This window comes from Sphaerodactylus townsendi, linkage group LG01 (genome assembly GCF_021028975.2).
Source record: "Sphaerodactylus townsendi isolate TG3544 linkage group LG01, MPM_Stown_v2.3, whole genome shotgun sequence".
Taxonomy (NCBI): Eukaryota; Metazoa; Chordata; class Lepidosauria; order Squamata; family Sphaerodactylidae; genus Sphaerodactylus; species Sphaerodactylus townsendi.
In genome coordinates this window covers 5,377,858-5,398,411 of record NC_059425.1, presented here as the reverse complement: position 1 = coordinate 5,398,411, position 20,554 = coordinate 5,377,858, and the positions used below count along the sequence as shown (strand labels likewise).

The window sequence follows — 20,554 nt, the reverse complement described above, 5'->3', positions numbered from 1 at the left end:
CGTGCCCAGTCCAGTCAGAAGGTGGCGCGACACCCCCTATGAGCAGCCTGGCTTTGTGGGGCAGAAGCAGAGGAGGAGAAAGGCCCTTCCGGGCAGTGGGGCCTCTCCGGGGACGGTGGCTGCCGTGGGGCACTGGGGTGGCGTGTGGCCACGTGCTTGTGGCGGTTGTCAGCAGTCGGTGTCCTGGGAGGAGTTGCGGAGGCTGGCCAGGAGGGAAGGCATAGAGCAGAAGCAGGGAACTTCCCGGGAACTGGTGCTCCGTGGTCGGGTGACCGCTGCCGCTGCCCTCCAAGCTGCCACCCAGTTTGTGGGGCTACCCACAGCCTGCCGAGGGGTGGGCACTGCTGGCGCAGCTGCTGCTGTTCGAGTGGCAGAAGTGAGCCCTTCGGGGGTAGGGCGGTCTATCAAATTAATAATAATAATAATAATAATAATAATTATTATTTATTTAATTTGTATACCGCCCGATCCCCGAAGGGCTCCAGGCGGTGAACAACATTCACTACAATAATAATAATAATAATAATAATAATAATAATAATAATAATAAAAATAATAATAATAATAAAGCCGCCCCGCAGCTGTTTTTGGTGGGCGCACGCGTGCCTCAGCCTGGGTGTTGGCACTGAGGTTTCTTCTTTTTTCTCTCTCTCTCCCTCCCTCGCCCAACCTCGGTCCAGCCGCCTGGTCTGAACTTTGACCCCGAAGGGTTGAATCTGCCCGATGCCGCCAGCACCGGAGGAGAGCAGTGCCGGATCATGTGACCGCCCCCCCCCACGCCCCGTGGGACGTCCAGGGATTGTGACCGCGCTTTCTCCATCACCAAGGGTGCCTGAAGCCAGCTGGGCAGCCTCTGTGGATACGGAGATCCCAACCGGATGATCCCAAGACGGAGGCTCCCCTGGAGTTTCAAGGGGGGAGGTGAACGGGGTTGGGGGGAGGCACGTGATGGTGCCCCCCTTCCCCCTCCCCCTGCCCCTGCTGCTGCCTCCTGTGTGGGCCAGAGAGAGGCCCTGGATCTTGGGACATCTGTCAGTCACTCTGGGTGCCTGCTCACTGCCCCACCCTCTGTGCCTCTGGCAAGGCAGGGGGTGCTTAGCCAAGGCCTCCTGTCTGGTTTCCTCTGGCAGGGGGTTGCTCTCCGGGGGATGGGACGGGACAGGGGGGCTTGTGTCGGGGGCACCTCAGCCATTTCTCTCTCAGCTCCTCTGTGCTGCTCCTGGTGTTTGGCTTACCAGATGGGGCCGGGGTGTGTGTGTGTGTGTGTCCTTTGGGTGTTACAGGGGCCAGAGCCGGAGGCAGCCTTGCAAAGGACTCCTGTGGTTCCCGTGGAAGGCTGTGTTGGGGGGCTCAGCTTCCCCTGGCCTTTCCTTGCACCCACTGCTTCTGACCTGCTGGTGGGCAGGAGAGACGTGGTTTTTCTGCCCCGGCGTGAAGTCGGAGGAGGGTCCGTTCGATGGCAGGAGCTCAGCTGGGATGGTTGGGGAGATGGAAAAGGACGGGGGGGATGAATCCCCTTCTCCTGCCCCGGGGTCTGGGTGGAAGAGCTCGATGAACTCTGATCAGTCAATAAAGGTGGAAGTTTATCCTTTGACCATGTTTTCGTTTTCTGTTTTCTTTTTGACTAAACGGCGGCAGGACCGGAGTGTGGTGTTTGGCTGCCGGATATGCCTGCCTGCCAGCCCGTCTGCGGGGTTGGGGGCACATAAAACATATCACTTCCTGCAGTAAACTGAGGAAAGCCCCTCCCTGCGTTTCCTGGCAAACTGTAGCCAAATTAGATTTACAGCAAAGGTGCAACCTGCCGTTCTCCACCGAAGGGACCCCAAGCTTATAGTGGACTATAGAAGGAATAGATCAGAAATTCAGCCCTTGACTATAAATGGAGATCAAGTGGAGCGGGTGGCTAGTTTTAAATTTCTGGGCGTTACGATTAAAGAGGACTTGACCTGGGGCGTACAGACTGCTGCGGTGGTTAAGAAGGCCCAGCAAAGACTGTACTATCTGAGACTTTTAAGGAAGCAACAACTGGATGGAAAACTCCTGGTGTCCTTTTGCCGCTGTGCTATAGAGAGTGTCTTCACCTCCTGCATCTGTGTATGGTTCTCCAGTTGCACAGTGGCAGATAGGAAGGCGCTCCAAAGGGTGATCACTACTGCACAGAGGATTATCGGCTGCCCTCTCCCCTCCTTGGAAGAACTCTACAATTCCCGAAGCCTAAAGAAAGCCCAAAATATTCTGAGAGACCCGTCTCATCCAGCACACTCTCTTTTTGAACTGTGACCATCCGGCAGACGATACAGGTCTATCAAAACTAGGACAAAGAGGCTTAGAGACGGCTTCTACTCTAGAGCTGTGGCGATGCTGAACTTCACGGCTTCGTGTTGATGTGTTTGGGGCTGTGTAGGGATGGGTGGAGGAAGGGGAAAGGGAGGATGGGGGATGAGTCCGAAATGGTGTGCATCGAGGAATGCTGCTGCAAATTTCATTGTGCGTGCACAATGACAATAAAATGCTTATGCAAAGGCTCCCACGACTTAAATCGACTGGCTGTCAGGGGTTTCCCAGGCTGCGTGGCCATGGCTTGGTAGATTTTGCTCCTAACAATCCTCTGAGGATGCCAGCCACAGATGCAGGCGGAACGTCAGGAGAGAATGCTGCTAGAACACGGCCATACAGCCCGGAAACCACACAGCACCCCAGTGATTCCGGCCGTGAAAGCCTTCGACAATACTTTGCTCCTAACATTTTGCCTGTGAGTGTGGGTGAAACGTTAAGAACAAAAACTACGAGACCACGGCCACACAGCCCGGAAAACCCACAACAGCCAGACTCAGTATGGTTTACATGCTTCCTTTCTTCATATTAATCTCACAACAGCTCTGTGAGGTAGGTTGTGCTGATAATATTTGTGCCTGCCTTCAGCATCACCCAGAATCTTCCAGTGGCAACTGAGAGCCAGCGTGGTGTAGTGGTTAAGAGCAGGTGCGTTCTAATCTGGTGAACTGGGTTTTTATTCCTCACTCTGCCCTTTGAGCTGTGGAGGCTTATCTGGTGAACCAGATTAGCTTGGGCACTCCCAACACATGCCAGCTGGGTGACCTTGAGCTCTCTCAGCCCCACCTACCTGACAGGGTGTTTGTTTGGTGGGGGGAGGGAAAGGAGATTGTCAGTCCCTTCGAGTCTCCTTGCAGGAGAGAAAGGCGGGATATAAATCCAAACTCTTCTTCTTCTCTAACTGGAACTTGGATCTCTATAATCCTACCCTTGACTGTGACTGGATGGAGGAGCCGCTGCTTAGCCTGAAGAAGAAGAGGAGTTTGGATTTATATTCCCCCTTTCTCTCCTGCAGGAGACTCAAAGGGGCTTACAATCTCCTTGCCCTTCCCCCCTCACAACAAACACCCTGTGAGGTAGGTGGGGCTGAGAGAGCTCTGAAGAACTATGACTAGCCCAAGGTCACCCAGCTGGCGTGTGTGGGAGTGTACCGGCTAATCTGAATTCCCCAGATAAGCCTCCACAGGCGGCAGAGCTGGGAATCAAACCCGGTTCCTCCAGATTAGATACACGAGCTCTTAACCTCCTACGCCACTGCTGCTCTGGGTTCTGGGTTCAATCTTTGGCATCTCCAGTTATAAGAGTCAGGCCGTGGGTTTCGCGACAGGCCTCTGCCCGAGACCCTGCAGAGTTTCCGCCTGTCTGAATAGTTGGACTGCACTGACCCTATCATGGTCTGATGCAGAGACTGGTGGTGAGTGGCACAAACCCATGGGGATTATACCGCTTTGGCGGTGGAAGGGAATGCCTTAGGAGCCTCCCGTGTCTTTTTTTTTTCGCAGAGGAGACTCCGCCTCCCCTCCCTGTCTGTGCTGCTGACACTTCCTGGCTTCTGCGCTTTTGACAACTGCAAATCCCACCACTGTTTTGAGATGGGTGGCCAATGCCGAGGCTCCCGGATCTATATCCGGATGAGTTAGGCCTGTCTCTGGCAGCAGCCTCTTCCCAGGCAAAGAGGGGTGGGGTCTGGGCTCGGTTTTTCTTCATTAAGGACACTTCCATCATCAGCCTCATCATTCACTTAAGCGACAGCTCAATCCTGAGGCTCCAATATTTCTTTTGGGGAAGGAACGAATGCCTGCTATGGACCGGTGGAGCTAACCTATTTATATCGGTTAGGAGTTCAGCAGTGAAGAGGAATTGCTAAAAAGTTTCTTATGGGAGATAACTTCCCAATCACAGTCCAGGTGGCAAAATACTGTGTGATGTTACTTCAGGCCTGGGGATTTATTGTACCATTGGAGCCGCAGTGGCATAGGAGGTTAAGAGCTTGTGTATCTAATCTGGAGGAACCGGGTTTGATTCCCTGCTCTGCCGCCTGAGCTGTGGAGGCTTCTCTGGGGAACTCAGATTAGCCTGTACACTCCCACACACTCCAGCTGGGTGACCTTGGGCTAGTCACAGCTTCTCCGATCTCTCTCTGCCCCACCTACCTCACAGGGTGCTTGTTGTGAGGGGGGAAGAGCAAGGAGATTGTCAGCCCCTTTGAGTTTCCTACAGGAGAGAAAGGGGGGGGGGATATAAATCCAAACTCTTCTTCTTATTCTTCTTCTACCTTCAACAAATTAACCCTGTAAATTCCTGGCTTTCCTTGTTTTAAATTTATTGTAGCTTTTTTTATTATTATTGAGTTTTATTATGTTTTTTAATTGGCAAAAAGCCATGAATAAATCTTAGGGAATGAAGCAGATGGGAGTAGTTAGAAGTCCTCCCCTTCTCAATTTGTAGTTACAGGGATGATATGAGGCAGGCTGGGAGCCATTCCTGACCCCCAGGAGTTTTCCGGGACAGAAGCAGATTTATTTATCGGCCACCCTTCCCCTTATGCGCTCAGGGTGGCGTCTGCGACCAATATCAGACTCAGTTATTACAATCAGAAGCCTTTATTGACAGACAACGGCATGGCCAAGGAAGCCAGTTCTGAGAACTGTTTTCAAACAGCACCTTCTTATGCCCCCGCCTCCCCCCCCTTCTTTCTCCATCTAATCTGGAGGAACCGGATTTGATTCCCCGCTCTGCCGCCTGAGCTGTGGAGGCTTCTCTGGGGAATTCAGATTAGCCTGTGCACTCCCACACACGCCAGCTGGGTGACCTTGGGCTAGTCACAGCTTCTCGGAGCTCTCTCAGCCCCACCCACCTCACAGGGTGTTTGTTGCGAGGGGGGAAGGGCAAGGAGATTGTAAGCCCCTTTGAGTCTCCTGCAGGAGAGAAAGGGGGATATAAATCCAAACTCTTCTTCTTCATCCCAAGATATCAAAGTGAAGAGGCACAGAACAGGAATGCAAAAGTTGTTACTTCTCAAGGCCATGTGAAGAGATAGCAGGAAGAGACGGCACTCGGGTGCCCCTAAATCACTACGTGTTACAAAGCACAGAGCCTGTGGGAAACAGACAGTTAAGTCAGGTTTATTACCATGACAGAGAACAGGAACCCCTGTGATGCCAGGAGGCCCTCCTGACAGGTGGCTTACAGTTATACAGAATATTAAAATACGACAGTTTAAAACATAGGTGTCAAACTTGCAGCCCTCCAGATGTTATGAAATACAGTTCCCATCATCCATTGATGGGAACTATGATCCATCTGGAGAGGCTTTAAGACTGACCTAAATGTCAGGTGTGATTCCAGGCTGGGTGTGGAAGACCTCCGGTGCTCCAGTGTCCCCTGCCTGCTGCAGAGGACACCTTGGGGCAGCTGGCTCCAGCTGAGGGGGTCTCCGGAAAGGGGCTGAGTATTGTATGGTAATAATTATATTATATAACCTAGAATCCTGTGTCCAGTTCTGGGCACCTGGTTTGGGACTTTTTTATTAGGCTGGAGGTCCAGAGGTGACAAATAGGTAGAAGGGTCTAGGTCCTAGGGCCGGAGGAGACTCAGGAGTCGCTGGGATGTTCAGCATGGAGAAAGGTTAAGGGGACATGATAGCCGTGTTTAGATAATATTTGAAGGGGTGTCGTGTGGGTGAGGAGCAAGCTTGTTTCCCTGCTGCTCCCTCCAGTTGGGACCAGGAGTCATGGAGTTCGAGGTGCAGGGGAAAAGAGATTCCACCCTGAACTATCAGGAAAGAACTTCCCACAATACATCAGCTGTTCGACTGGAATTCACTGCCTCAAGGTGGGTGTGAGTCTCTCTCCCTTCTTGGGAGGCTTTTAAGGAGAGTGCTTCGATTGTGTGTTCCTGCATGGCAGGGGGTTGGACTGGATGGCCTTTTATGGTCTCTTCCAGCTCTATGATTCGATATTAACTACTTTTAATATGCCGCCGCAGATGCCAGGAGGCCCTCTCTGACAGGGTGGCTTAAGAAGTTATACAGAATATAGTACACATCTGACAGTTGAACATGAGGGTGTCAGTCTTGCAGCCCTCCAGATGTTATGAAATACAGTTCCCATCATCCGGCAGGGGATGATGGGAACTGTAGTCCATAACATCTGGAGGGGCGCAAGTTTGACACCTGTGGTTTAAAATGTCAGGTGTGATTCCAGGCTGGGTGTGGAAGACCTCCGGTGCTCCAGTGTCCCCTGCCTGCTGCAGAGGACACCTTGGGGCAGCTGGCTCCAGCTGAGGGGGTCTCCGGAAAGGGGCTGAGTATTGTATGGTAATAATTATATTATATAACCTAGAATCCTGTGTCCAGTTCTGGGCACCGCAGTTTAAAAAGGACTTTTGACAGGCTGGAGGGGTCCAGAGGAGGGTGACCAAAATGGTGAAGGGTCTGGGGTCCCCGCCCTGGGACGGAGGAGAGACTCCGGGAGTCGCTGGGGATGTTCAGCATGGAGAAGAGAAGGTTAAGGGGGGACATGATAGCCGTGTTTAGATATTTGAAGGGGTGTCGTGTGGGTGAGGGAGCAAGCTTGTTTCCTGCTGCTCCCTCCAGAGACCAGGACCAGGAGTCATGGGTTCGAGGTGCAGGAAAAGAGATTCCACCTGAACATCAGGAAGAACTTCCTGACCATCAAAGCTGTTCGACTGGAATTCACTGCCTCGGAGTGGGTGTGGAGTCTCCTTCTTGGGAGGCTTTTAAGGAGAGGAGTGCTTCGATTGTGTGTTCCTGCATGGCAGGGGGTTGGACTGGATGGCCTTTTATGGTCTCTTCCAGCTCTATGATTCTATATTAACTACTTTTAATAGGCCGCCGCTCTCCCGGCCGCCCTTTTTTTCTCCGGGGGGGGGGGGGGTTGGAGGCTCCCTTCTGGCTGAGCCCCCGCCCCGCAGAGCCCAGCGCCGCCGCCGCCTTTAGCAGCCCAGTGGCGGAGAGCCCCGCCGCTCCCCCCGTAGAGCCACTAGAGGGCGCCGGGGAGCCGGGGGCCGCTCTGCGCGGCCTCTCTGTGGCTTGTGCCGGAAGTGGCGCCGCCGGGCCCGAGTGCCGTAAAAGTGCGGCGCTGCCGTCGGGCGCGGCTGTCGTGAAGCGGAGCGGCGGCTGCGGGACGGGGCGGCGGGGGCGAAGATGGCGGCCGGGCGGCCCGCCGCAGGAGAGCTCGGCCCGGCGGCACCGGGGGGCGGCGGCGGCGGCGGCGGAGGCCGGAGAGGAGGAGGAGGAGGAGGCCTGGAGCCCCCCGCAGGTAGCGCCGCCCCCCCGCAGGCCCTCTGCCCCCCCCGGCCGCCCCCTCCTCCTCTTTCGGGGGGGGGCGGGGAAAGGGGCTGCCTCTCCTCCCCGGTCGCTGTGAGAGAGGTGGGGGGGCCCTGACCTCCCCCTCCCCATTTCTTCGACCTCTGCCGCCCCCCCGCCTTCCCTCGTGTTGTGACTCTGGGGGGGAGGGGAGTCCGGCCCCCCCGAGGGAAGGCGGCTGACCCCCCCCCCCCTCGGCCTGTGCTGGGCAGGGGGCTGGCGGTGGGGCTGAGGGGGCGGGGTTGGCCGCAGCAGCCATTCCGGGCCCACCCCCGAAGGGCCGAGCCAGGGGGTTGGGGTGGGAGGCCCGGAGACGCTCCCCTCTACCCACTCTGCTCCGGTGCCAGCCTCCCTGCATTGAGGGGGGCGGGTCAGACTGGATGGCCTCGGGGGCGCCCATCTGCGGTGGTGTCCGGAGCAGAGTTGCCCACCCGTTGAAGCCGTGTGTTTTCCCCTTCTCTCTCAGTTTGACAGCGTTTCCGCACCGTTCGCTCTCCAGACTCTGTTGGTTCTGCTTTGAGGGACAGGTGAGTGCGTCGGGCGTCCCCTGCACCTTCCGTAGGGCTTGGTAAGTTGGTTAGTGTGGGGCTTACCCGAGGGGGAGGACTGGCTGGTTGGTGCTTAGTCTCTGCATCAGGAAGACTTGTCTGAAGGGGGCAAAGCAGCCTCCTACCCCCCAGCAACAGCCAGGCCTCAGGAGGGGGCAGCCTGCATTGGGGCCGCTGGGCAATATTGTGCTCGGCCATGTGGTCAAGCAGCCTGTAGCGACAGAGCTGTGAAGTAGGTTCTCCATGAAAGAATCCATTGCCCTCCACGCCCCGGGTACCTGTGGAAGGACACCAGCATTGCTCTCCTTGCATCAGGATTCAGACAGTTACTTCTTTGGGACATGGCTATTGTGGTTAATAACCACTATCAGATTTACAAATGTCTGATTTCCTTTTAAGAACAGGTGGCTATTTGCTATATTCTTGGTGGTGAATTCCACATGTTAGTTACTTTATGAACTGAAGTACTGCTTTTTTCCTCCCTGAACCTGCTGCCCATCCATTTCTTTGGCATCCAGAGCTGTAGTTGCCTCTTTGTGTTCTTCACCCCGTGCACGCCTTGAGAAACTATTTATCTTCCTCTTTAGTCTTCCTGTTTCTAAACTTAAGAGCATTTCGTCATGGGAGAAGTATACCAAATCCAGGATTACTTTGATTGACATTTTCTGCGCTAGAAAAAGTTTTTTCTAGTGCAGTAATTTCTCTTTTGTGGGAGGGTAGCCAGAATTGTGCACAGTGTTGTAAGTGCAGCACACACTCCCTTCCAAGATCTGAACCAACACATTATAGCTTTAGTGTACCTTATTAGAGAGACTTGGCAATTTTTAGAACTTTGGCTGTGAAAACGCAGATTAGCATCAGAAATCTCCAGGGCTTATCACATTACAGAAACTTTTGTGTCTCTAACTCTTATAATAGAGCATACAGGGAGTGAGTTTTATTTTCTGTACTATTAACCAGCAAACCAGACAGGATACCTGCATAAACTTTTATGTTTAATTGAAAAGATAAAATGATTGATTTATTCAGAGGAAAACAGATCAAAATGAAAAGCACAAAAGAATCAATTTCATCATCACTGTGGAAACGAATGCTGAAATCAGTCTAGCACTCCTTAATCATATTATACCTAGAGATAGTTTTAAAAACAATTCAGGTTTGAGCTTTTGTCCCCCTGCTTTTAGGGATTATCAAAAAGTCCCAGTTATGCAAAATCTCACCCAGAGATCTCACCAATTCTTCTGAGATTTCCAGATGGAGAAATCTGATTTGCTTGTCGCAAGGGTATTTTTAGAAAAATATCAGACTTATCTTTCTCTAAGGCTGACTCGGGTCTTCAAACTATGGCCCTCCAGATGTTCATAGACTACAATTCCCATGAGCCCTACCACTTGGCCATGCTGGCAGGGACTGATGGGAATGGTAGTCCATGAACATCTGGAGGGCCATAGTTTGAAGACCCCTGGCTCTGACTTATTATTATTGTGCGGTTATTTGAAGATGCATGGTTAGTTGTCACTACATAGGAGATAAGCAGTTCAAGTGCAAATAGCCAATCAGCCGATACACATTAGGTATATCTGATACAAGTTAAGAAGGCCGGCCACAACTCTTACAAAACACTTGGTCTAGCCTTTTTCTATAATTGCTCCTAACTGTCCACGATGAAGGTAGATCTAAACAACAAGATTCAATGATAGTTGAACGAGTGTTCATCTCTCAACTTGCAAACAGGAACGCTATCATTGCCACTGACCGCTGCGTAGCTACCAGCCATTTAATTTGCAGTCCCTTTTTGAAATCATCCCTTTCCATGGGATTTGCCTCTCTCACAGTTGTCATACACTACGTTGAGCTTGGCATGTTTGGACTCCATCAGCCAATCAGTGTTGACTTTCTGTGTGTCACTGAACTTGCACAAGAAACCTTTGCGACGTCGTCACTCATTTTTTAAGAGATCCTTTCCCATCTCCCCCCTCTTTATTTTCACCCTCCCGTCGTCTGCAAACTTGGCTGCTCCCCTGCCTGCCCCCAGTTCCCTGTTCTTCATGAGCAAATGGCAGAGCTTCAGTCCTGATTCCCCTCCTCTCTTTCCTTCTTTTTGTACATTTTCTCTTATCCTGTTTTCTTTCATTTAAACAGTTTCTAAATCAGGAATGAAGGCTGAGTCAAATTGAGATGACAAGAAAGACAATGCTAAATATTTTTGCAAGCCCAAGCATATAACACCTTGGCGTGTTGTTGTTGTTGTTATTATTATTATTATTAATTTAACTTAATATACCGCCCCATCCTGAAGGGGCTCTGGGCGGTGTACAACACAGAACATCATACATAAAACATCATAATATATTAGCTAGAGGACCAAATCAAAATTATAATTAATATCTACTCTCCATCACTATAAAATCCCATTTAAAACAGAAGTTATTTCTTAGTACAGGCATCCCACGAAACCCTTACTTAAAATCTAAACCCTCCCAGAGACGAGGGGGAAAGACAGTGGGTCCCGATGATGTTAAGGACCCCTATATCAGAGAGGAATAAAGGGGGGCACACTCAGCGGCTGTGGTTAAGAGCAGTGGACTCTAATCTGGAGAACCAGGTTTGATTCCCCATTCCTCCACATGATGCTCCTCCACGTGACCTGCTGGGTGATCTTTATTTATTTATTTATTTATAATCAATTTTATATACCGCCCCTCCCCCGAAGGGCTCTGGGCGGTGAACAACATAATCATAACAGAAATAACATTAAAATCCCAGTTAAAACAGCGAATTAAATAAAATTACAGCGGCATCCGACAAATTTCATAAAACGTAATACACCCACCCTGGAAGCAGACCCAAAGCTGGGGGGCCTCCACAAAATTAGGGCTGGAAGGAGGGAGGGAGAGGCGCTACTTCCATGGTCGGCCCTCCCAAGCGCCGGTGGAACAATTCGGTCTTACAGGCCCTGCAGGAACTCAAGATCGCAGGACCCGGATGCTAGTGGTAAAGTGTTCCACCAGGCAGGGGAGCCAGGGCTGTAGGCTAGCCGGTAGAAAACCAACATCATCGAGGGGCTAGGGACAACCAGCAAGTTGGCCTCTGCCGAACGCAGAGGCCGCAGAGGGACATATGGGGTAAGACGGTCCCGAAGGTACGAAGGTCCCAGACCGCGTAAGGCCTTAAAGGTGAGTACCCACACCTTATGAATGATCTTGGGCTAATCACAGTTCATTCAGGAGTCGCTCAGCCCCACCTGCCTCCCCAGGTGTCTGTTGTGGCAAGCGGAAATAAAAAGGAGCTTGTAAGCCGCCTTGGGTCTCCCTAGAGGAGAGAAAAGTGGGGTATATTTTATTTTGCTCTTGAACACCGCCGGCTGTTCTAAGCTGCTGTAGTTGGTGGGAAGGATGGCATATAAATATTTTGATATCCGTTTACTCCGAGAAATCCAAGACGCTAATGTAAAATAGCATCCCCGTTGCTTCTTCCTCAGTGAAGCTAATTCCACCAGGTCCTGAACAATTATTTCTTAATTGCAGTTCCACCAGTTTACATAGGAACATAAGAAGAGTGCTTGCTGGTCCTAGTCCAGGGGTAATCTAGTCTAGACCAGAGATCAGTCTAAAACCACCTTGACTGAAGTCTGGTTAAAATGCATTCCTGAGGCTGGGAAAGGCATTGCCAAGTCTACAGAATGCCAGTAAGGTTCACAGTGCAAATCAAGGAAGCGATAAAAAGCAGAGAGATTGTTTTTGGGAAGCAGAAGGACAGGTGCCCTAATGAATTGAACAGAGGAGACCTCAGGCTCTGGCAGAGGAAATGTCAGTCAACAATTAGGTTTGTAAAAAGAGGATTTGAGAAGCAGGCTGCTAGAAGCATCAGGCAAAGCGTGAGCATTTTTAAAAAAATATATATCCAGAGCAGGGAAGCAGCTGGGCCTTTGGATGCCCATGGAATAAAGGGATTGCAAAAAGAAGACAGGAAAATGGCAGAGAAGCTCAGGTAGTTTTTTGCATCAGTGTTCACTGTGGAGAGTGTGAGGTAGGTACCCATGCAATGGCCACTGTGTTCAGGAAGGAGGCTGAGTCACGCTGAGAGGACAAGAGATGAAGTTCTAGACCTGTTGGGGAAATTAAAAACCAGCAAGTCTCCAGGGTCTGATGGCAAACACCTGGAAATTCATAGGGAACTCAGGTGCGTGAGATGGTTGGTCCAGAGCCCTTTGGGGGTGGGCGGTATAGCAAGCCCAATAAATAAGTACATAAATAACCCATATCCATCCATCCTTCCGTCCCTGAGTTCAGCCACTGTACCAGAAGCCTGGAAAGTAGCAAATGTTATAGAGGAGAGGCAGGAAATTACATTCCAGTCAGCCTGAAATCTGTCCCAGGCAATTAATAGAAACTAATTGAAGACAGAATTATTAGGCCCATAAAGAAACAAAGCCTGCGGAGGGAAAATCAGCTTGGCTCTCCAAAGGGGAGTCCTGCCGTTGAGGAAGAGAAGGGTGGGCTGGGTAGTGGCCAAGTTGGCAGGTGACACAGAACAACTGTTCTGGAGGATGAAAACTAAAAACGACTGCGAAGAGTTAATAGTAATGGGGTTAGGAGGCAAAAATGTGGCAGGTGAAGTTCAGTGTAAAGAGATGCACCCGGGAGCAAACCATCCCGTTTCAAGTGTAGGAGAACGGGGTCTGGACTTGTTGAGACCGGCAGGGGGAAGGTTCTTCGGGTCATAATAGATATCTCTGTGGGAATGTCAGCTCAGTCTGCTGCAGCAGTAAAAAGGGCAAACCCCATGATAGGGATTGAAAATAAAACAGCTGTGGCCATAATGATCTTCATGTGAAATACTGTGCATGATTCTGGTGAGCGTATCTCAAAAAGAACATCACAGGCGTCCAGATGATGAGGGGGTTGGAGCACTTTTCCTGAGGAAAGGCAGAAGATTCTGGGACTTTTCAGTTTAGAAAAGGGATGACGAAGGGGGAGGACAGAGTGGGCAGAGAATCTGTTCTCTCTGTGTCCAAGTGCTACAATTTGAGGTTATCCGATGAAGCTGGGAGGGAGTAGATTCAGGGTGGACAAAAGGAAAGACTTTTTAACATAACGGGTGACTAAAATGTGGAATTTGCTGCCAGAGGATGTAGCAACGGCTGCTGGTGCAGACAGCTTTATTTTTTAAATTAATATTGTGTTTTTTATTTTTATTAAGACGTATTAAATGGCATAAAAACTTATATCCTACAGACAAAAACAAAATCACATTTCACAAAAAATAAAAAAATGCACCTATGGGCTGTTGATTTCTTCAGCCCTGAGTATAGACACAATTAAATGTTTACTACTTGCTCCCTACTTACAGTCAAAATAAAAATGGACTCTTTACTGGTACCATTAAAAATCTTCTGGATTGTTGCATGAATTTGTAGCCAAACATTTGAGCTTCCTTATGAGTCCGCCTCAGGTGATAAAATAAGCCTTCATGATGTTCACATTTCCAAAACCAATTCAAGACATTTTAATACATTTTTGCCAATTTCTCTGGCAATAAATTCCATTGATCCATCCTTTATAAAAGTTCTCTTTAAGGGTAGAAATTAAAGTAAATTTGAGACTTTTTAAACCACGTATTCTCCCATCGTTCCATTGTATGTTATATCCAAAATTCTTTCACTCCTTGTGTTTCAAATCTCAATTGAAGTTTATGCATCTTAACTACAACATGGTCATCATTTGTACAAAATCCTGTTCAGATTCTAATAGTTGTGCGTAGAAAGTCAATGAGAATTGTTTCCTTCGGCTATTCACTGTTTCCTTGATTTCAATTTACATTCCCGTTGTGAAAAATCTAAAATTTCACGTTATGGAGAAAGAGCCCCATAGGTATTTTTGACATAGTCTGGGTTTAAGTTTATTCTGTATTCTCAGAATGGGACGCCTAACGTAATGATTATTAAAATCCCTATTTACCTTAACTTTATCATACCATAGATTGGCAGGTCATCAATAGTTTAAAAGGGGATTAATGCTACCACCCACACTAAACTGTACTTCTGTAACCTCTGTACGCATGTACTGAATGTTGTTTAGATTAAATGTTAACTACACTAAAATGTAATTCTTGCTATCTTGTGGGCCAACACTAAATTAAGACCTTTCATTTCATTGCAGTAAGATTTTACCTCCAAATAAAGTTTTGATTGAGGGACTGGAGCACCTTCCTTATGAGGAGAGGCTGCAGCGTTTGGGACTCTTTAGTTTGGAGACGTCTGAGGGGGGATAGGATTGAAGTCTATAAAATTATGCATGGGGTAGAAAATGTTGACAGAGAGAAATGTTTCTCTCTCACAATACTAGAACCAGGGGGCATCCATTGAAAATGCTGGAGGAAAGAATTAGGACTAATAAAAGGAAACACTTCTTCATGCAACGTGTGATTGGTGTTTGGAATATGCTGCCACAGGAGGTGGTGATGGCCACTAACCTGGATAGCTTTAAAAGGGGCTTGGACAGATTTATGGAGAAGTCAATCTCTGGCTCCCAATCTTGATCCTCCTTGATCTGAGATTGCAAATGCCTTAGCAGACCAGGTGATTGGGAGCAACAGCCGCAGAAGGCCATTGCTTTCACCTCCTGCATGTGAGCTCCCAAAGGCACCTGGTGGGCCACTGTGAGTAGCAGAGAGCTGGACTAGATGGACTCTGGTCTGATCCAGCTGGCTTATTCTTATGTTCCTTTTCCGTGCGCCTCAGTAACATTCCCGAGTAATGAATCTGACCAGAAACAGTAAATAATAAAACAAAACTTTATTAAAAGAAATGCAAAAAAGTTCTTTAAAAAACTGAAGGTAGCTATACTGCATACCTACATATACCTAGCAAATCAGACATTCGGCATAGCTCGGTTTAATCGGCATACACAAAGTTCCTTCAGCAGTGAAAAAGAAGAGGGAAGGAAAAAAGTAAAGGAACATGGACTGTTTTATTTTCAGTTTTTCCTAATGGTCCCCTAATGGTCCCCTTTTGTGCTGCTGCGGGAGCCTGGGTTGCCATTGTCGCTGAGCTATCTGCTATTCCCCCAAGGTGTCGTTCTCCCCGTCTCAGCGCACTCAGACCCCACGGCCACACGCTTGAAGCTGGTTTTGTTTTGGTGGTTCCATTGTGCCTTACCCGACACTTTCTGGTAACTGCACTGAACTTTATTTGCCACATTTGTGCCCGCTCTCCCAATTTACGGAGGTCCTCCTGGAGTTCTTCATTGTCATGCTTGGTTTTCACTATCCTGAATAATTTTGAAACTTAGCTTCTGCGCTGCTGACACCCACTTCCAGATCATTAATGAGCATGTGAAACCTAAATAGGAATTCAGACAAATGGCCAAGACATGCAGGGAGAAAGTCAGAAAAGCCAAAGCTCGGACTCGCGAGGGATGCTAAGAACAATAAAAAGGGCTTTTTTGTTAAGTCCGTAGCAAAAGGAAGAAAAGGGATATAATAGGGTCGCTGCGTGGGGAAGATGGTGAACTCCAGCTCTTTATTCTGTGCTGAATTTCCCCTGCTGTATCTTCTGCTCCATTTCTCCCCAGCTGAGCACTGTTTCTCTTTTGGGGAAAGAACCGAGGCAAAGAAGGTGTTGAGCCGTTCTGCCTTTTCTCCGTCCCCTGTTAGAATGGAACCTCTCTGGCAAGCCTCAGCTCGTTGGGAGCGTTAGCTTTTCTGCTTTCTCCCTGCACCTCTTGGTTATTTGTTTGAATTCCTTTTTGGTGATTTCCCCTCCCCCATTTCCAGTGTTTGTACATGTCCCTTTTTAAATCCAAGGAACTAGCGAAGATAGTGGTAGACAAGGAAGAAGTCCTGGCAGCCTTTGATAAACTAAATGCTACCAAATCCCCTGGCCCAGATTGCATTCACCCAAGAGTTCTTAAAGAGCTCAAGCATGAAATTGCTGATCTTCTCACTTTAATATGCAACTTATCCCTGACATCAGCTTCCATCCCTGAAGACTGGAAGATGGCCAATGTCATACCAATCTTTAAGAAAGGATCTAGGGGGGACCCGGGAAATTACAGGCCAGTCAGTTTGACATCTGTTCCTGGTAAATTAGTAGAATCTATCATTACAGATAAAATTATAAAACATGTAGAAAAGCAAGACCTGCTGAGAAAGAGTCAGCATGGCTTTTGTAGAGCAAGTCCTGTCTTAACAAACTTACTAGAGTTCTTTGACTGTGTAAACAGGAATGTGGATAAGGGGGAACCAGTGGACATTGTCTACTTGGATTTCCAAAAGGCTTTTGACAAAGTTCCTCAACAGAGACTATTGAGAAAACTCAGATGTAGGGCGTGGTGTCCCCCAAGGATCCATTTTGGGATCGGTGCTCTTTAACCTATTCATAAATGGCCTGGAAGTAGGGGTGGGTAGCGTGGTGGCCAAGTTTGCAGATGATACCAAATTATGTACGGTGGTGAGAACCACAAAGGATTGCGAAGAGCTCCAAATGCACCTTGATAAATTAGGTGAGTGGGCTAAGAAATGGCAAATTCAGTTCAATGTAGCAAAATGTAAAGTGATGCACATAGGGGCAAAGAATCCAAACTTCACATACACGCTACAGGGGTCAGTGCTATCAGTCACAGACCAGGAAAAGGGATTTGGGTATCTTAGTTGATAGTTCCATTCAAATGCCTTAACAGACCAGGTGATCGGGAGCAACAGCTGCAGAAGGCCATTGCTTTCACATCCTACATGTGAGCTCCCAAAGGCACCTGGTGGGCCACTGCGAGTAGCAGAGAGCTGGACTAGATGGACTTTGGTCTGATCCATCTGGCTTGTTCTTATGTTCTTATGTTCTTATGTAATGTCAACTCAATGCATGGCAGCTGTGAAAAAGGCAAACTCTATGCTGGGGATAATTAGGAAAGGAGTTGATAATAAAACTGCAAGGATTGTCATGCCCTTATATAAAGCCGTGGTGCGACGGCACTTGTAGTCCTGTGTTCAGTTCTGGTCGCCACATCTCAAAAAGGATATCGAAGAGATAGAAAAGTGCAGAGAAGGGCAACGAGGATGATTGAGGGACTGGAGCACCTTCCTTATGAGGAGAGGCTGCAGCGTTTGGGACTCTTTAGTTTGGAGAGGAGGCGTCTGAGGGGGGATATGATTGAAGTCTACAAAATTATGCATGGGGTAGAAAATGTTGGCAGAGAGAAATTTTTCTCTCTTTCTCCCAATCCTAGAACCAGGGGGCATTCATTGAAAATGCTGGAGGAAAGAATTAGGACTAATAAAAGGAAACACTTCTTCACACAACGTGTGATTGGTGTTTGGAAGATGCTGCCACAGGAGGTGGTGATGGCCACTAACCTGGATAGCTTTAAAAAGGGCTTGGACAGATTTATGGAGGAAAAGTCAATCTATGGCTACCAATCTTGATCCTCCTTGATCTGAGGTTGCAAATGCCTTAGCAGACCAGGTGCTCGGGAGCAGCAGCAGCAGAAGGCCCTTGCTTTCACGTCCTGCAGGTGAGCTCCCAAAGGCACCTGGTGGGCCACTGTGAGTAGCAGAGAGCTGGACTAGATGGACTCTGGTCTGATCCAGCAGGCTCGTTCTTATGTTCTTAAATCTTAGCTCAGTTGTAAGTTCTTTCGACAGCCATCCTGGTTTCCTGAGACACCTCCCATTTTTCCTCCTGATTGGAACTGTGAAATTGTGCTCTCAAGTTCTCACTTTTCAGAAACTTCCAGCCATCGTGCACTCCTTTCTCTTTGGGTATTTTTGACCACAGAATCGTACCCCGTAGATTCCTAAGCTTACTGAAATCTGCTTTCTTAAAATCTAGAACGTGTGTATGACTATGCTTAGCATCCCCTTTCCACTGTATAACAAACTCCAGGAGAACGTGGTCACTCCCACCTAATCAGGTCATCATTGTTGGTTGGGAGCAGATCTAAAATAGCCGTTCCCCTCGTTGCTTCTTCCACCTTCCGGGCCATGAAATTGTCTGCAAGGCAAGCGAGAAATCTGATTGTCATGGAAGAGTTTGACTCCCAGCAAATATCTGGATAATTGAAATCTCCCATTACTACTATTTCTCTTCTTTGTGCAAGTTTGGGCATCCGTTCCAAGAATGCCTCATCCATCTCTTCCGACTGGCACGGGGGTCTATAATAGATCCCCACAATTAGATCATTGTTGTTTCTCTCCCCCTTAATTTTTACCCAAATGCTCTCAACCTGGCTTGCAGGATTTCAGTCATGGGCCTGCTCACAGCTGTAATAATCTTTTAACATATAATGCTCCTCCTCCTCCTCTCCTATTTGATCTGTTTCTCTGAAATAGGCTATACCTTTCCATTCTTATGTTCCAATCATGAGACTCATCCCACCAGGTTTTACTGATGCCTATAATATCATATTTGCTGTGTTAAGAGTTGGAGTTCATCCTGTTTATTTCCCATACTCTTTTTGTTTGCTGTATAATCAGCTTACCTTTGCCAGAAACTGTTCTCCAAACTGTGCTCCTTTCTGTTAATCTCTATGAGAGAAACCTGGCACTTTAAAAAATAGTGACTGGCACAGATGCCAGCCACAGATGCAGGCAAAACGTCAGGAGAAAATGCTACTGGAACACAGCCATACAGCCCGGAAACCCCACATCACCCCAGTGATCCTGGCTGTGAAAGTCTTCAACAATATATATGGCTTCCTTGATGAGTTTTGGTGTTGCCTTTCCCAGTCAGAGCTTATGCATTCTGTCTGGGCTTCAATCAGTATAGTTGTATGTTGTAGTGGTTTGTCTCTCTTTGTGCGCCCCCTTCACTGGAGCAGCAGTGGCGTAGGAGGTTAAGAGCTCGTGTATCTAATCTGGAGGAACCGGGTTTGATTCCCAGCTCTGCCACCTGAGCTGTGGAGGCTTATCTAGGGAATTCAGATTAGCCTGTACGCTCCCACACACGCCAGCTGGGTGACCTTGGGCTAGTCACAGCTTCTTGGAGCTCCCTCAGCCCCACCTACCTCACAGGGTGTTTGTTGTGAGGGGGGAAGGCCCTTTGAGTCTCCTGCAGGAGAGGAAGGGGGGATATAAATCCAAACTCTTCTTCTTCTTCTTCATTCTCTTCCTGAGTGGTTCCCTCATTTTTGTAACCAAAAAGCAATTTGAAAACCAGAAGTCTCATTTTGGGACCTGGGGGACAACTTTCCATTGAGAAAAATGCTGAACTGCGTAGCATTGCGGCCACTGCCCAAGGTAGTTGCAACAGCCCTTACATCTTGCGCCCGGTCTCAAGACCCCGTCCACAATTGCTAAGCCCCAAGTGGGTTCTGGGACCAGCTGCTCCGATGTACAGTCACTCCTGACGCCTGGAGGGCTCTTTTTTCAGAGGCATGACTCAAGCGCTTGTGTGCCCAGGCGGTGGGGGTGGGGGTGGTTGAAGTCACCTTGTATTGGAAAACATGTTCTGCGTTAGTCATCTCTCTTGTTTACCTTTCCCTCACGAGATCAGCCGCAGGAGGGCCTAGTTCTCCCTCCCTGTTCAGGAACCCCAGGGTGCCCACCCATAGGCATTCCAGAGGAGAGTATCTTCCCCGATGTTTCCTAGTGTTGACTCGGTGGTGTGTTTCACTTACAGAGCATCATCTCTGCTTGCCACTTATCCCTCCCTGTCCTGCGTGTGGCCGGTATATAAGCAGGCGTAATAACTGCCCCGCTGATTTTCTCCATTTCAGGAGCAGCAGTGGTGTAGTGGTTAAGAGCAGGTGCATTCTGATCTGGAGGAACCGAGTTTGATTCCCCGCTGTGCCGCCTGAGCTGTGGAGGCTTATCTGGGGAATTCAGATTAGCCTGTGCACTCGCACACACGCCAGCTGGGTGACCTTGGGCTAGTCACAGCTTCTCGAAGCTCTCTCAGCCCCACCTACCTCACAGGGTGTTTGTTGTGAGGGGGGAAGGGCAAGGAGATTGTCAGCCCCTTTGAGTCTCCTTCAGGAGAGAAAGGGGAGGGGGATATAAATCCAAACTCCTCCTCCTCCTCCTCCTCTTCTCCTCCTCCTCCTCCTCCTCCACCACCACCACCACCACCACCACCACGCGTCTGAAACGATATCAACATTGCCACTGAGCCCAAAGCACTCCGGCGCCACCATCTTGGCTTGGAGACTTCTAGCCCTGGGTCTCTGCCTCCCTTGGCCCGGAGGTTTCTTCACACGGCCTTCCTTCACTGCCGCCTTCTTTTCCTGCGCTCCAGACCAGGCCTTTCCCACCAGTGTTTGCCCAAGAATCTATCACACCGTCCCTGTGAGGTGGGTGATCCTGAACTCGAGTCTCCCTGGCTCCCGCAAGCTTTCCCCAGCTGCTC

At 49.1% G+C, this 20,554-nt stretch overlaps 1 protein-coding gene across 1 annotated transcript in view; it reads left to right on the top strand.

Annotated features, from left to right (window-relative positions):
• Positions 1–20,554, top strand: part of DCAF8 (DDB1 and CUL4 associated factor 8) — a 50,704-nt gene that overhangs the window by 3,067 nt on the left and 27,083 nt on the right. Inside the window, 6 exon segments of the mRNA XM_048485647.1 lie at positions 681–760; positions 1,284–1,701; positions 3,840–3,972; positions 7,273–7,420; positions 7,467–7,619; positions 8,133–8,193. Coding sequence (XP_048341604.1) covers positions 681–760; positions 1,284–1,701; positions 3,840–3,972; positions 7,273–7,420; positions 7,467–7,619; positions 8,133–8,193 — 993 coding nt within the window.